General features: G+C 50.1%; 1 protein-coding gene across 1 annotated transcript; it reads right to left on the reverse strand.

Moving 5' to 3' along the window:
- Positions 1-1,502: 1,502 nt before the first annotated feature.
- Positions 1,503-5,387, reverse strand: NRARP (NOTCH regulated ankyrin repeat protein). The gene has a single exon (XM_066610680.1). It carries the CDS (start codon positions 5,375-5,377, stop codon positions 5,033-5,035), a length of 345 nt encoding a protein of 114 aa, XP_066466777.1. The 5' UTR covers positions 5,378-5,387; the 3' UTR covers positions 1,503-5,032.
- Between the last annotated feature and the right edge of the window lie 9,014 nt (positions 5,388-14,401).

Below are 14,401 nucleotides of genomic sequence, written 5' to 3' on the forward strand. Positions count from 1 at the left end.
AAAGCGAGAGAGCCTCTGTGTGCGGTCCTAATCCCAGCCAAAAATCTCCCTGCCTTCAAAGAAAGGCAGGCTGCCACTTTGGACAGTTTTCGTTCACCAAGCTGCTAGACCACATGATCTGAGCAGTAGGAGTATTCACAAACATCCCACACTCCAGCAGCTTCACTGCCACCAGCACAAGCCATCTTGGGATGAAGGAGATTGCTAAAGGTTACATAGAAAATTGGAACAGGGAGCAGCTTATATCTGGTGTCAGCCAAAGAGAAGGGGCAGAGCCACTTAAGGGAAAAGTAAGAGGATTTGTGGTAAGGTAGAAATGCAAAACTGGAGTAGAGAGAGAAAAGCACCTGGACTGCACAGAAAGAGGGGTGGGCTTGAAGCCAGACAGTATGTCAAATCCACTGCCTCCCAGTGCAGCTCTCTGGCTGTGAAAGGCAAAGAGGAGAGTTTTATAGACAAGGGGGTGGGCAGGTAACCCCCCCTCACCCTTAGCGAATCAGGCATTGAGGCCAACATTCCAGAGCATTTTTGCTCATCATCATACAGACTAGGGGGATATGTCAACATCAATACCCCATTTCTAACTGAAAGCCATATTGAGAATGGGGAGACTCTACCCCCCTGATCTCCTTAGTTACTTTATGGCAGTTGCCCAATCCCGGTGACACCCGAGTTGGAAGCGTCCATTCTGGCACGACTGACACAGGACTCTTATTCTGTCACTGTGGCTCCTCGTCTTATGATGTAAGAAACTGATAACAAAGATAACAAAAGTGCCCCTGAGCACATGTAGAGTGCCTTTGCTCCTCACCCCTGAAAGTTGCAGTCTTTCCTGCCTGGACGCCACGATATCCGACAAGGCAATGCAGCAATTTCTGGAGCTACCCCTGTTGAACACACAGGGTTTGGGTCAGCCAGCCTTGGGTTTGCGAGTTCTCAGGACAGGGGCTCAAGAGGGACAGATGCTACTTTTAAAAGGACCAGGGCGCCTCCCACCATATGCACAACCCAAGAATTGGTCTGTTGTACCACCTCACACAAAGAGCAGCTTCCAGATTCTCCTGGAGCCATCTTCAGCAGCCTAGCTTAAAAAGAAACCACACTTCAAGTTGTCCCCGCATTCTATAGCAGGGGAACATCAAGGTTTAACGAGATACTTGCCTGACCCATGGCAAACACATGTAGAGGCCATCTTTGCACACATTATTTCAGGCCAACATACTTTTGCTAGAGGGGCTGCAGTGTCTGGTATTCTTACTTGGGAGTAAGCCCTATTAAACCTGCTGGGACTTGAATGCAGCAGTTCAGGCATGCCTGCCTCACACCATCATGATTTTTAAAAGTTGGAAGTTCAACTTTCATTGAAAGCAGCATAAGAGCCAATGCACACTTGCTCACAAGTAGGCTGGTGCAGCAGGCAGAGCAAAAGGCTGCAGTCTTAAGTGGGGGGGGGGGGAAGAAAGAAGAGACACAAGTGATTTTTTTTTTTATAAAAAGATCAGTGAAAAAACAAGAATTTATTTATAAATTTTCTCACCCTGGGGCTACGCATTGCTATCATATACTCAGGAGTACATCATCCTGTACAGACTTTTTTATCCAGTTAAAAAGTGATCATACAGTGACCCACATACAGCTTCAATATAAGCCTACAATTCTTAACAAAATTAATTAACATAATTAAAAAAGGTATTTGCCAGCTAGAAAGAAAAAAAATTAAAAATGAACTACAGAACAACTCCTCTCCGGGAGCAATCCGCTTATCGGCTTCTAATGTCTGCTCATTGACACGGACATCAATATATTCTTCTTAGAAAAATATTCAGAGATTGAGGGAGTGCCAAACACAGACCCCCACCATGCACAGAGAGAGACCCTCCCCAATGGCACCACAAGGGTCACAGCAGCATACAAGCCAAACAAGAAGACAGGAGATCTCAAGATCCCTTATATTTTCCAAGATTTGGGGGAGGGAGAGATAATACCCAGTATGGAGGTTTCTTGGGGTTGCATAGAAAAGGATTTATTAACCCCACGCACTCCGATTGCAGTCTTCATCACACTTCACTCCAAGCCCCATTGAACTCCATGGAGCTTACTTCCGAGTAATCTGCTTAGAATCGTACTGTATATTAAGCAGCAGCTTTTGGGGACAATAATTAAGGCAAAAAAAACCCCACGACTCCAAATCAGGCTTCAGAGTAATACCCCCCCTGCACACACACACACACAAAAACTTTTTTCAAATTGCCCACCCAATCTTAATTTGGGGGGGAGGGAAGCCTCCAAGCAGCCAGGAAAAAAGCCTCCCCCAATCTTTTTTCTTTAAGAAGGAAAACCAAAAAACCCCCAACACACCCCAATCCTCACTCCATGTTTCATTTCACCACAAAAAGGTTTCACAGTCTAAGGCATATTTTTTATTTATAAAAATATAAATATGTGTGAACATCTTTACAAAAAAAAAAACTCCCAAGAGTTTCCTTTAGAGGAACTGAACCTCCAACCAAGATCTTTTTTTCCCCCCAAAAGTGAACCTATCCCTGATCTTGGTTTTCTGGAAAAAAAAAAAGACATTTTTAATATCATGCCATAAATGTTATGACATTTTTATTGTGGCAAATCCATTTAAGACAAAAAATTATGTGCAACTATCGTAAGATACCAGAAAAAAAAAAAGATTCTTCTCTCCCCACCAGCTGAGAATCCAAACACAAAAGCACTCTCCAGAAGTGCTTAACTTATTCTCACAAGTCCACCAAAAACATTTTGCAAAAGGAACACACACACACAGACACACACACCGAGTTCCTTATAAAGTTGCAGTCTTCAGACAAGCCAGTTGGAGAAAGATTGGCGCAATCTCTCAGGTTCGACAGAGGGTGTGTGTGGGGGGTTTTTGCAGGTATTTTTGCACGTGAAGCCAACAGACAGCCAGGAACACAAAACTCAGTGCAATGGGACAACAGGGTGCAGAATTCACACTTTTCTAAAAACAATGCATAATTCAGTTCCCTCCCACTAGTTCCCAAACCACTCGCCTTTCTCTGAACAACAAATGTCAGTTTCACAAATCCATGCTCGCACACACACAAGATAAATAGTTAAGCACATGGCCCCAAACAGAGGACAACAAACTTTTTTAAAAAGTTAATGGCTATTGGGGGAGGGAGAAACAGAAGCAAGGGAAAGTCAAGAGCTATGGCAGTGGCATATATATAAAATCTTTTTCTTTAGTGCATATAAAGAGATGGAGACTCCAAAACTGCAGGGAAGTGGATGTCTGTGTCTGCCTGTGAGACCCACAAACCCATATGCAGCCCTTCTTAAAAATATATTTCCTATCCCGTCCCATCCCCTTCAGAGTGGCCTGGAAGTTGCATTGAAATATGAGGCTTTTAAAAAAAAAATCTGGATATTATGTATGATCTTCTCAGTAGTTTTCTCGTGGAAGTTCTCCTTCTGGGCAGTAGGGGGGGCTCCTGTGCTTTCAGACTAGTCACCCAGCCATTCCCAAGACAGCCGGGACTGGATGCCCTATTTCGACATTATAAATGGTTTCTCTTGCCATCTTGAGCTTGCTCAGCTAATTCAAGGGGGACCCAGAAGTGATCTGCATTCAAGTGGGGGAGGAAGGATGGCACCTGTGGGTCCAGACTCCCCAGTAGGGGAAAATGGATGTTTTTTGAAAGGCAGTACAAGGCAAAAGCTTTCTACACAGGCTAAAAGCCAGGATCTCAACTGTTCTTTCTGAGAACAGCCAGCCTGTCGTCCATTTCCACAAGCAGCTCAGTGGCACAGACACTCCTTTTGATTCCAGAGGCCCCAGGTTCAGTAATCCTCCTATCAGAAACCTGGGGAGCCACTGCCAGTTCAGTGTTGGCCAACACTGAACTGGAGTGACTGGGGCCCGACCCCAGAGGTGGCAGCAGCAGCTTCCTATATCCACCCAGATCTCTCTGGAGGGTGGGCAAGAAGAAAGAGATGCCTTTCAAAGGGGATTAGACAAATTTCGGGAGGAAAAGTCCATCACGGGTTTCAAGCGGTGATGGGTATGTGCAAGCTCCTGGTTTCAGAAGAGGGTGCCAGGTGCAAGGGAGGGCGCCAGGATGCAGGTCTCCTGTGGTCTTGTGTGTGCCCGGAGGCACCTGGTGGGCCACTGTGAGATACAGGAGGCCGGACTAGGTGGGCCCCCTTTGGCCTGATCCAGAGGGGCTCTTCTGATGTTCTTAAGGAGACCAGCATGCGGAGAGAGGGCAGGGAAGACTTTGGGGACATGCCTTGAAGCACCTGCCTGGTTCCTAAGCCGCCAAGGAGGGAAAGGAGAGCAACAAATACTGTGGCAAGACCGAGGTAGATGGAAGGCCACACAAAAGGGGGAAGCATCATGTCATACAGTAGAGCCCACACAAGACCTGGCGCAAGGCAGAGAGCGGTTCCCTCCCCCCTCAGGTAAATCCACCCCCCAATAAATCCTTTGTACAAGCCCCACATCTCTTCTCTGCAATACATATGTGTGTGTGCGTGCGTGCGCGTGCGTGTGTGTCAGCATCTCCATCCTTGGAAACCAGAGATCCCAAAGCAGCTTCGACTCGTCGTCCCCCGCAGGCAGCGCCCCCCTTCTGGAGCAGGTTCAGGCAGCGGCTGGAGGGGGGCTGGCAGTCTCAGGGGAAGGAAGGCGCCTCTCCCCCACCGCCGGCAGAGCCCCCCAGGGCCGCAGCGTCCGCACCCTGGCTGGGGGGGGCGCCCCGCTCCCCTTGCGCAGCCCTCGAATCCACAGCGGGGAGGGCGAGGCAGCAGCAGCAGCAGACACGCGTGTGCGGGTGCAGACATGACGCGGGCGCAGGCGTTCTCTCCCTCCGTGCGTGTCCAGGGTGCGTGCGGACGAGTCAGTGGGGAGGCGGCCCTCGCGCCCAGGGCAGGGAGCAGCAGACACGCGTGCAGACCTTCTCGGTGCCCCCCTGCGCGTCGAAGGCAGCCCTCGCGCCGGGGCGAGGCAGACACGCGTGCGCGGATGCAGACGCTCCCTCGGTCACCGGGCGCCGGAGTACTTGGCCTTGGTGATCAGGTAGAGCACGATGTCCTGGTGGCCCCCGAAGGCGGCGATGTGCAGCGCGCTCCAGCCGTCGCGGTTGGCGAGGCGCACGTCGGCGCCGAACTTGACCAGCAGCTTGACCAGCTCCAGGTTGCCGGCGATGACCGACTGGTGCAGCGCCGTCTGGCCCTCGGGCCCGAAGCAGTTCACGTTCACCTCGCCGCCCACCGTGCTCTGCAGCAGCGCCTGCAGCTCCTGCGCGTTCCCCCTGCGCACCGCCTCCTGGAACACGCGCTGGCTGCCCGCGGGCGCCGCGCGCGCCGGCGGCTCCGCCTGGCTCATGCCGCCGCCGCGCCCGCCGGCCGCTGCAGCCCGCCCGCCCGCCGCGCTCCGCTCTTAAGGCGCCCGCCCCGCCGCGACGCGCCGCCCACGCCCCGCCCGCTCCGCCCCGCCAGGCCCTGCGCTCTCGCCGCAGCCGCCCGCTCTCCAGCGCGCAGGTGCAGGGCGCCCGCTGCGCCCCCCCAGCAGCTCCCGATCCCGCCCACTTTCGCCGCAGCCCCCCACGGAAGCACCCACCCCCTCGCCTCCCAGACCCCAGCCCAGAAGGACGGCCCGCTGCAGTCCAGGGCGCCTGCTCCCGGAAAGCCCGAATCCCAGGCAGGTCTGCTCAGAAGGAAGCCCCTGACTAGCCCAGGGGGCTTCCTCCCAGCTGAGAGTGGCAGCTCAAAACCCTCATCCTACTCAGAAGTAAGTCTCATTCAAGGCCATGGGGCTTGCTCCCAGGACAGTGTGCACAGGATTGCAGCTGAAGGCTACAATCCTATCTGCATGTTCCTGGGAAGAAGCCCCAATGAGTATAATGGGACTTTCTTCTAGGCAGGTCTGCTCAAGCAGACAAGCACAGGATTGTGCCCTTAGCCAGGTGGGGGGGGGGGGCTTCCCTCCCCCCCCCCATCCAGCCAAGGCAAGAAAACCTTGTGTTGAGGATAATATTTTGCACTGCCTACTGCGAACAGGGGAACGTGTGGGATTGTTTCCTTACAAGAGCTGCCTGCCCCAAGGAACTTACAGTCCAGGCATGGACAAAAGGGAGATAACAGAGGAAGGGGAGGAAAACAGGGAAACTGAGGAATGATTTGGGATGAGTTATCAGAGGGTACCAACCTGCCTAAAGTCACATTCTCTGCACTAACAAACAAAAACCCAAAAGAATATTATAACAAGATAATTTCTCCAAAACAGTTAAGAGGGTTCCTTTTTTAAAAAAACAAACTGAAAAACCAGAGTAGGCCTCTGGTGTTTTAAAACTGCTACATAAGAGCCACATATTCAAACAGGTGGGGACCCGAGCCCCTTGGCACATATCCCCACAGGGAGAAGCTTCCCCTATTGAATTTCGGCCTCTCCAGCCACTGTTTCAGAGATCCATTGTGAGCGTTCGGAAAGAAGAGTGACAACCCCAAAATGGGATGCGGTTCAGGAGACCATTTCCCAAGTCAAGCAATAAAATGTGGAACTCACTGGTTGCGTGTTTAAAAAGGGGGGTTAAACCAATCAGTGGAAGGGGGTGTCTATTATTGGTCATTAGCAAAGGTAGAGAAGTTGAATTTCCATGTTCAAGGGCAGTGTGCTACTGAATCCCACTGGTTAGGGAGCAAACACCAGACGAGGACTGCTGCTTTCATGCCGTGTGTGTGGGCTTCCTGGAAGCATGTGGATTTTTTTTATCTGTCAGTGACTAAAGTCACCCCCCCTTTTAAGTGAAATGGCTGTACCCCTTTGCTATCACTTGCCTGCAGTGAGCAGGAGGTTGGGCTAGATGACCTCCAGGGTGCCTTCCAATTATAACATTCTAGGATTCTGTGCTTAGCTTAGTCCAAGCAGGACGTGCTGAAGAACCAGGAGCCACTCTTCCCTGGAAGGTCCAGCCTACTGTTCCAGAATGTTTATTGCCTGTGAATTGCGTTGTGCCCCCTGAAGCTTCCTGTGTGCCCCCTCCAGCCCCACTTGGAAGAAAAATAGGCTTTGTGCCAGCTGGGCATAGCCTGTGGCCTGTGACATGGCAGAGGCACAAAACACACAAGCACACACACCTCCCCCCCCCCGCCATGGGAGACGTGCCTTTTCCCGTATTATGGCATGACTCAAACCAATGTAGGCACCAGGGCCTTTATCGGGAAGCCAATCTGTTGCAAAGGGAGCAACAAGGAATGCTGACTCAGAATAATTCTCAGGAAGAGAAAGAGGAAGAAAGAAAACAAAGATGGCAACAGTGGGGCGGTGGGGGGGGGAACAGTGTATCAAGGGAGGGAGGGAGGCAGGCTCGGAGATGTGATATATTCTACACTGTCACCCGCCTTTTAAGGGAGGTGTGTTTCCAAGAGGCAGAATCAGCTGATGAAAAATTCTGTGCAGTCTGAAATTTGCCCATTGGTACATGTTTGGTGAGAAGGCCAAGGTATTTGGGGTTTTTTAGTGTATGAAAAAAGCAATGAAGTGGCGGGGAAACATCATCAATTTCCAAAATGAGGCCATGCCGCAGAAAAAGTGGACCCAGAGGCTTTTTTTTCGCCCTATAATAAAACATGGGGGTCATCCACTGACTCCAGTTGGCCAGAGATGCAAGATGCACCCCACAAAAGAAAGGCCTGCTTTCAGTCTGATGATTAATTCTGAGAAAAATTACCCTGCTTTTGCATGAAGGGGGAACAGGAATCCCTATCGGATTTGCAGAGGAAGAGGAAGGAAGGGAGGAAGAGCGAACACTGCAGGAGGACCTTGACGGGATGGACTTCTGGGGTGAAAGCAAAATGCACTGAGGCAACTGAAATCAAAGGCACTGTTTCGAAATCAAAGGCACAGGTGTAGAAGGGGCAACATCTGGCTTGGTATAGCTGCACACACACGAGAACGGCCTGCGTTCGTGTTTCACATCTTTGCTAGGCCCGGGATTGTTTTCCAAGGCTTCCCCTCTCACGGTTTCAAGAGCAAATGGCCTTGTCTCAAGTCCCTGATCCTGCCCTTTGAAGCTTAATGTTTTCATGGCCTTCTGTTGGCCCACGTGGCTGCTCGGGGGAGCTCACCCTCCAATATTTTCTCCCAGAGCCCATTTGCTCAGATGCCTCGACCAAAAGGAGAAAATGAGTTTGGGAAGTGAGACACCAGCAGAGACTGGGCAGACCCCAGACCACGAGACACTTCCAGAGCTTCTGTGTCAAGTGATGGATGAGAGGGCCCCTGCCCCCCCCAATGTATGCTGTGTTGAAAAAAGGTGGGGGCCTAATCCAATAGGTCTGATGAAACTGTTGCCCACTGCTAAATTTTGAAAAATCTGCATCGGTGGTTCCCAAACAGCGGGTCAGGACCCAATTTCTGGTGGGTCGTGAAACTGACAAGGAAAATGTATTGAGCCCTATGGACAGTGAAACTGATCCACACATGCACATTTACTCCTCAGTAGGTGACTGCCTCAGCACTTTTCAAAGGCCAGGTGAAGGCCACCATACGTGTCCTGGTCCTGATCTGATGAATGTGGAGCTCAACAAATACTTCAGAAGGTCGTCCCCTCCCCAAAGTTAAAACGATAAAAAAAGAAGTTTGAATAGCTGGTAAAATGAAACTTTTTTTAGTCTTGTGCAACTAGGTGAGTTCTGGTCAAGTGTCATTTTAAAAAGTGGGTCCCAGTGCTAAAACGTTTGGGAACTAGGTGGATAGCAAGAAACCAAGAACATGCTCAAAAAACATGAGTCCTCACACTTCAAGCCTGGACACAATCAATAGAACCACTCTCCCACCTCAGGTATTTGCCTAGAATGCAGGGATTTATTTGGATTTTATGCAGGTCTGGCTCATTCATGAGGTTGGCTGAGGCTGCTACCACAGGTAGCAGATCTCTACGGGGTCCCCAGCACTATCAATCCATTTGCCTCCTGTGCTCTAGAACCCTGTGGACCTCTACACTGACCTGCCTTAAGACCTGTCAAAAAGGGACGCTACTCTCATGATAGATGTGCAGCTGAAAGAGAAGGTAAGACATCCCTGTTGACCCAGATTACACCGCCATCGAGTCCAGTGTTTTGTCCCCCACAATGGCCACCCAGGTGCCTCAAGGAATCCCACAAGTATGAGGGGGCAGGCAACCGTTCTCCCCTGTAACAGCTACTTAGAAGTTCAATCCCTAACTCCCTGAACTAATTAGAACTTAAGGAGGGCTGGATTAGGCCAAAGTTCAGCATCCAGTGACAATAGAGGCCAACCCAGGCATCTCCACGTCTCCCGCATGCACGTATTCCCTTCCTCTCCCTGGTTTCAGGGATATACTGCCTCTGAACATGGAGGTTCTGCACACAGCTACCCTGGTTCAGAGCTGCTGCTTAGTCATGTCCTGCAGGAAGACAACCCCTTTCGAAAGCTATCTCCACTCCGTGCCTGTTGCAATTTGTGGCGGGGAGTTCTGGAGGCATGTGCCGCGTGGTATGAAGAAAGCGTGTCTTTTTTTGGGTAATCTGTTCTGTATCTTCAGCCAATGCATTTCACTGTGCGACACGCACGCCCCCACACGCCCATCAGATCTGCTGCTCTAGAACTCTCCCGTGTGAAAAATTCCTCTCTCTCCCTTCCTCTCCACTCTGTAATATCACAGGCTCCTCTCAGGTACCCCAAGCTTGGTGACAACCCCCTCCTTTTTTAAATGGGTTGAGCCAAAGCAAAGAAATTACCCTGCAGGTAACTACAGGAGGGAACAAACCAGGTGTAAGCCACTCTGAGAAAAATTAACAGTTCAGAGTGTTCAGAGATGACCAATGTTAGGCTTCCAGGACCTACCTTTTGTAGATCCAACATCTGGAGTTGGTTCAAAATAATGGCTTTGGGGTGACAGCAGATTCAAAATAGTTGTTCAAAGGAACAGAACCAATTCTCCAGCTGGGTGATTTTGGGGTCCCCCCCCCCTATCCAACTTTCCTGCACCTGATGGACAAACAAATGTTTCCTGAGGAGGCCTCTGTGACAGCCCCACCACTACCACAGGATCCATCGGTGCTGGAAAGTTGGTTAGGATTGAGGCCTGAGTCAACCACTTCCAGGTTACCTCTAGTTTCAGTATAACCTCAAGAAGCTGTTGTGAGGGCAGATGTCTGGGGAGGGGACTCACATACACTACCCTGAACTCTTTGGCAGAAAAGCTGCATGCGTGAGGAACTGACTCAGCACAAGCATTTGGATAATTTAGTACGCATGCATTTTGGAACATTAATTCCAATATTAATATTAATTATTAATTAATAATTAATATTAATAAACATTGTTTAAGACTGCAGTCATGTTACTGTGTGAAAGTGCCAGGTTTAGGTGATGATGTATAAAATAAATGTATTCTGATGCTCAGGTGTGCGTCAGGGGTTAAGAAAATTCTGAAATCAATGCCTTTAATGTTTGACACTGAATACATTATTGAAACTAACAATAAGTAGAGCCAATTGTTTTAGAATTTCTTTGCCTTGAAGGCTGCACACACATATGGGAATGAGCCCTATTAAATTAAGTCAGACTTACTTCTGAGTAGACATGCAGAAGATTGCACTATGAAGTTATTTCTTTCCTTCCCTAGACTGCCTTTCCCTCATTTGATCCCCAAAATGGCTCACAAAATCATTACTTTTTTGTCTGGAGGGGGGCAATGGATGCAGAGGGGGAGCTATATGTAGCCTGGGTTTTCAGTTGTGGATCTGGGCTTTCTGGTGCTGCTGCTAATTTAATGATTTCTCTCTTATTTCTTTTTTAAAATGGAAAATGTTTTCCATTTTATTTTATCGCGAGCCAGCTTGGGCTTGGAAGAAGGGGTCTGTGACACGCCAAGCCTTGGCTATGGATTGGGGGCTGCAATCCTAGACCTCTTTCCTTAGAAGTGAGTCCCCATGAAACTCAATGGGGGACAAACTTCTGAGTAGGCCTCGGTTTGTGCTGTTGTTGGTGACCTTTGAGTTGGTCCAAAATTTCTTGATTAAGGGCCCAGTCCTATCCAATTTCCATGCAGCCCTGAGATAATGGAACAAACATTCCCTTGCCTTGTGGAGGCCTCCATGACTGCCTCCCCACCACAGGAAGCTGTGCATGCCCCATTGTCGTGGCTGCACCGGAAAATTGGATAGGATTGGGCCCTAAAACAGCAAGTTGTGGTATGATGTGTTTTTATTCCAAGGGCGCATTTAAATAAATGATAACTATCAATTACCATCGCTTGAAAACATATTAAGTAGGTGATAGAGGCGATATTGTGATGGCAGTTGCAGCCCAAAACAGTATCCTTTCTAACTGGAAAAGACATCTATTTTGAGGTCTGGAAAATACCTTAAACACCAAAACGTGGTGTTTTGTAGTTGTATTTGGATTTTTTTTGTGACACCAAAAAGGCAGTGTTTTGTGTTTTTATGCGGTTTTAAACCAACAAATAAAGAACAAGCACAAACCCCGTCACTCCATCTGTATATTCCACCTATGGAATGTGGCATTTTTTGTGGGAGAAATGGCAGATCTATGTGTGTGTACATGGTGGATGCTGCACAAAATATAACATTTTGGCCTATTATTATAAGGAAAACCACCCAACTCCAGAACTGCAGCTCTTCCCAGCCCTCCAAGCGCACCCCATACTTTGCCCATTCACCCCCATTCATTCATTCATTCAGCCATTCATTCAAGATCTCCTGATGCCTCCTTAACTGCACTGGGGGGCGTGGCCTGGTCCTCCAGGGGGCGTGGCTGGTGGAGGCTTCATTAACATGTGTCTGGGAGCGTGGGAAAGTCTCGGTCGTTTCTTCCCAGCGTTGAGAGAGCTGCGAGGAGGAGCGGGGCGGGCCAGGGAAGGGGCAGGCCCGGAGGAGCCCCCTCTGCAGAGCTGGCACGCAGGCAGGAGAGCCAGCAAGCAGCTGAGGAAACTGCAGAAGGCGAGCCAGCGCCTTCGCCTGTGGCTGGTGCACAGCACGTTAAATCAGCAGCATGGGTGGGGGGCGTAGAACGCATAGTCAGTCTGCGGAACTCCTTGCCACAAGATGTCTCACACCACTCCAGAACCAGGGGACAGCCACTAAAACTGAGTGTCGGGAGAGTTAGGAAAGACAAAAGAAAACATCTCTTTACCCAGCGCATAGTCCATCTGTGAAACTCTTTGCCACAAGATGTGGTGATGGCATCTGGCCTAAATACCTTGAAAAAGATTGGACAGATTTATGGAGGAAAAGTCCATCGCAGGTGATATGCCATGATAGGTTTGGGTAACCTCTTGATTTTAGAACTAAGCTACCCCAGAACGTCAGGTGCTATGATGGAAAAAAATAAACGTTAAACATGGGCAGTGATGGCAACAATTGCTTCTGAAAAAAGCCGTGTGTTGCTTCTTCTGCTCCGAATATTCCCCTCCAATAATGTTTCTCTTCATGGCCAGACTGAATTGAGCCGTTGATGTTTACCGGCTGCTCCTCCGGCCCTGGTGAATTATGGCTTCCTTGGAAAGAGCCCCAAGCTGGTTTGTGTGACATGCCAGGTCCTTTGATTTTTCACGGCTGGAAAGATTATGGGTGAACAAGCTGCTTCTGGGCTGAAGTCTATAATGTGGACAGCGCCTGAGGAGGGCTCACACTGGTGTGGTACAGTGGGCAAGGTGTTAAGACTCACATCTGGGGCAGCCAAGTTCCTAGTCCTGGTTAAGGCTTGCAAGTGGCCTCAGAGTTTCCTCCCCATAAAATAGGCACGAGTCCTTGGGGTCCCCCTTCTTGCCTCTGACACCCGGAACTTCTTCCCAGAACATGTACACTTCCTTCAAATTTCCTTTGCTCATATCCTGCCTTGGTACATATTGCATTATACAGAGCAGAACCACCAAATGACATCACAAAAACCTAAGCCCTAAGCCTGGATCAGACTCATGACCGCTCTCTCACTTCGCACAGCAGCCAACCAACATTTCTGGGATGTGCACAAGCACATCCTATGCAGTTTACCGACACAGCAGCTGGTATTCAGAAGTAGACTGTCTCCGGCAGTGGAGGTTCTATCTCTGTCACAGCTACTACCACTCAGTAGACTTCCTCCTCCACGAATCTGCCTAGTCCCCTTTCAAAGCCTTGAAAGGCAGCAGAATCCCTGCCCCAAGTTGCCTACAATCTCGATGTGAAGTCGGAGAAGGCGGACAACACACAGAGAGGTGCGTGTCTGGATTAGCCCTCTGTGACCAACTGCCCCTTCCCACTTCCCTTCCTTAACTGCCTGCACTGCCCCAGCTCTCTACGCACAAGGGCACTGAGGCCTGGAGTGGACAGGCCTTGTGGGGCTAGACTAGGTGGCCTCCAGGTCCTTCTCAGCATGGATTGTCTTTTCCTCCAACGGATGCCTTTGCCCTTTTAATCCAAGTTTGAATGGGACAAAATGCCAGGGAGGGGGTACACCTCCTCGGGGGCTGTTGTCCTGGCCCCTGCTGGAGACAAGGCTAGGAACCAGTTTCCCACAGTGTTGGCTCGCTGCCTTGCGGGAAGCGGATGAGAGAGGTGAGCGGAACTTCCTTCCGGAATTACTGTGTCCCCATTGCCAAGAGAGCCGGCCAGCTCTTCCACAATGCCATTGCCAGCAGCCCAGAGCTTCCTCTCCCCACTAGTCTTTTTTCCCAGGACAGCCTACTGCTTGCTACAGAGGGGCCTTGGCTCATGCGAAGAAGTCACCTGCCATCTCAGAGCCTCACAATGTTCAATATGCAGGGGCCTCGCCTTGGTTTTCAATCTGCTGCCCTAATGTCACCTTCCTGGTTGGAAGTCAGGGGCATTGAGCACAGTGGGACTTACTGGCCTATAAGTGCCTCTAGGGTTGCTGCCTTTAGCTGCATTTTTCCAGGCCCCCCCCCCCTTAATCCACAAGAAATGGAAAGCATCTAGATCTATGCCCTGACATCACTGTGGGAATCACAGTGCAGTTGTGGGCAGAAGGCAGGGGGTTCCAGTGTTAGGGGGAGGAGCCTCCATCTCCCCTTTTCTGGTTTGGGTTGCCTGGAGCCCTACCCTCAGAAGTCCTCACTGCTGGTGGTGGCAAAGAGCTCAGGAGAGCAGACCCTTCTATCAGCTGCAGGTTCTCCTTTCTCGAATGGAACGGAGAAGGACGCCAGGGGCTTTGAGCAGGGAGAGGATGGTGGAAAGAGCCTTTTTCTGTTGTTGCTGAAAGGTCGTATTACCAAATCCCCTGCCAAACGGGGGAAGGACGGGCGCCCAAGCCAAAGGGCTCTGCAGTGAGAAGGCTTAGTGGGAGAGCCGAGAATTTGCTGGCTGTGACATGAGGAAAACATTTCTCGCCGTCACTGCAAATCTCCAGAGAAACAGGGGGGCT

The sequence above is a fragment of the Tiliqua scincoides genome, chromosome 16 (genome assembly GCF_035046505.1).
Source record: "Tiliqua scincoides isolate rTilSci1 chromosome 16, rTilSci1.hap2, whole genome shotgun sequence".
NCBI classification, from domain to species: Eukaryota; Metazoa; Chordata; class Lepidosauria; order Squamata; family Scincidae; genus Tiliqua; species Tiliqua scincoides.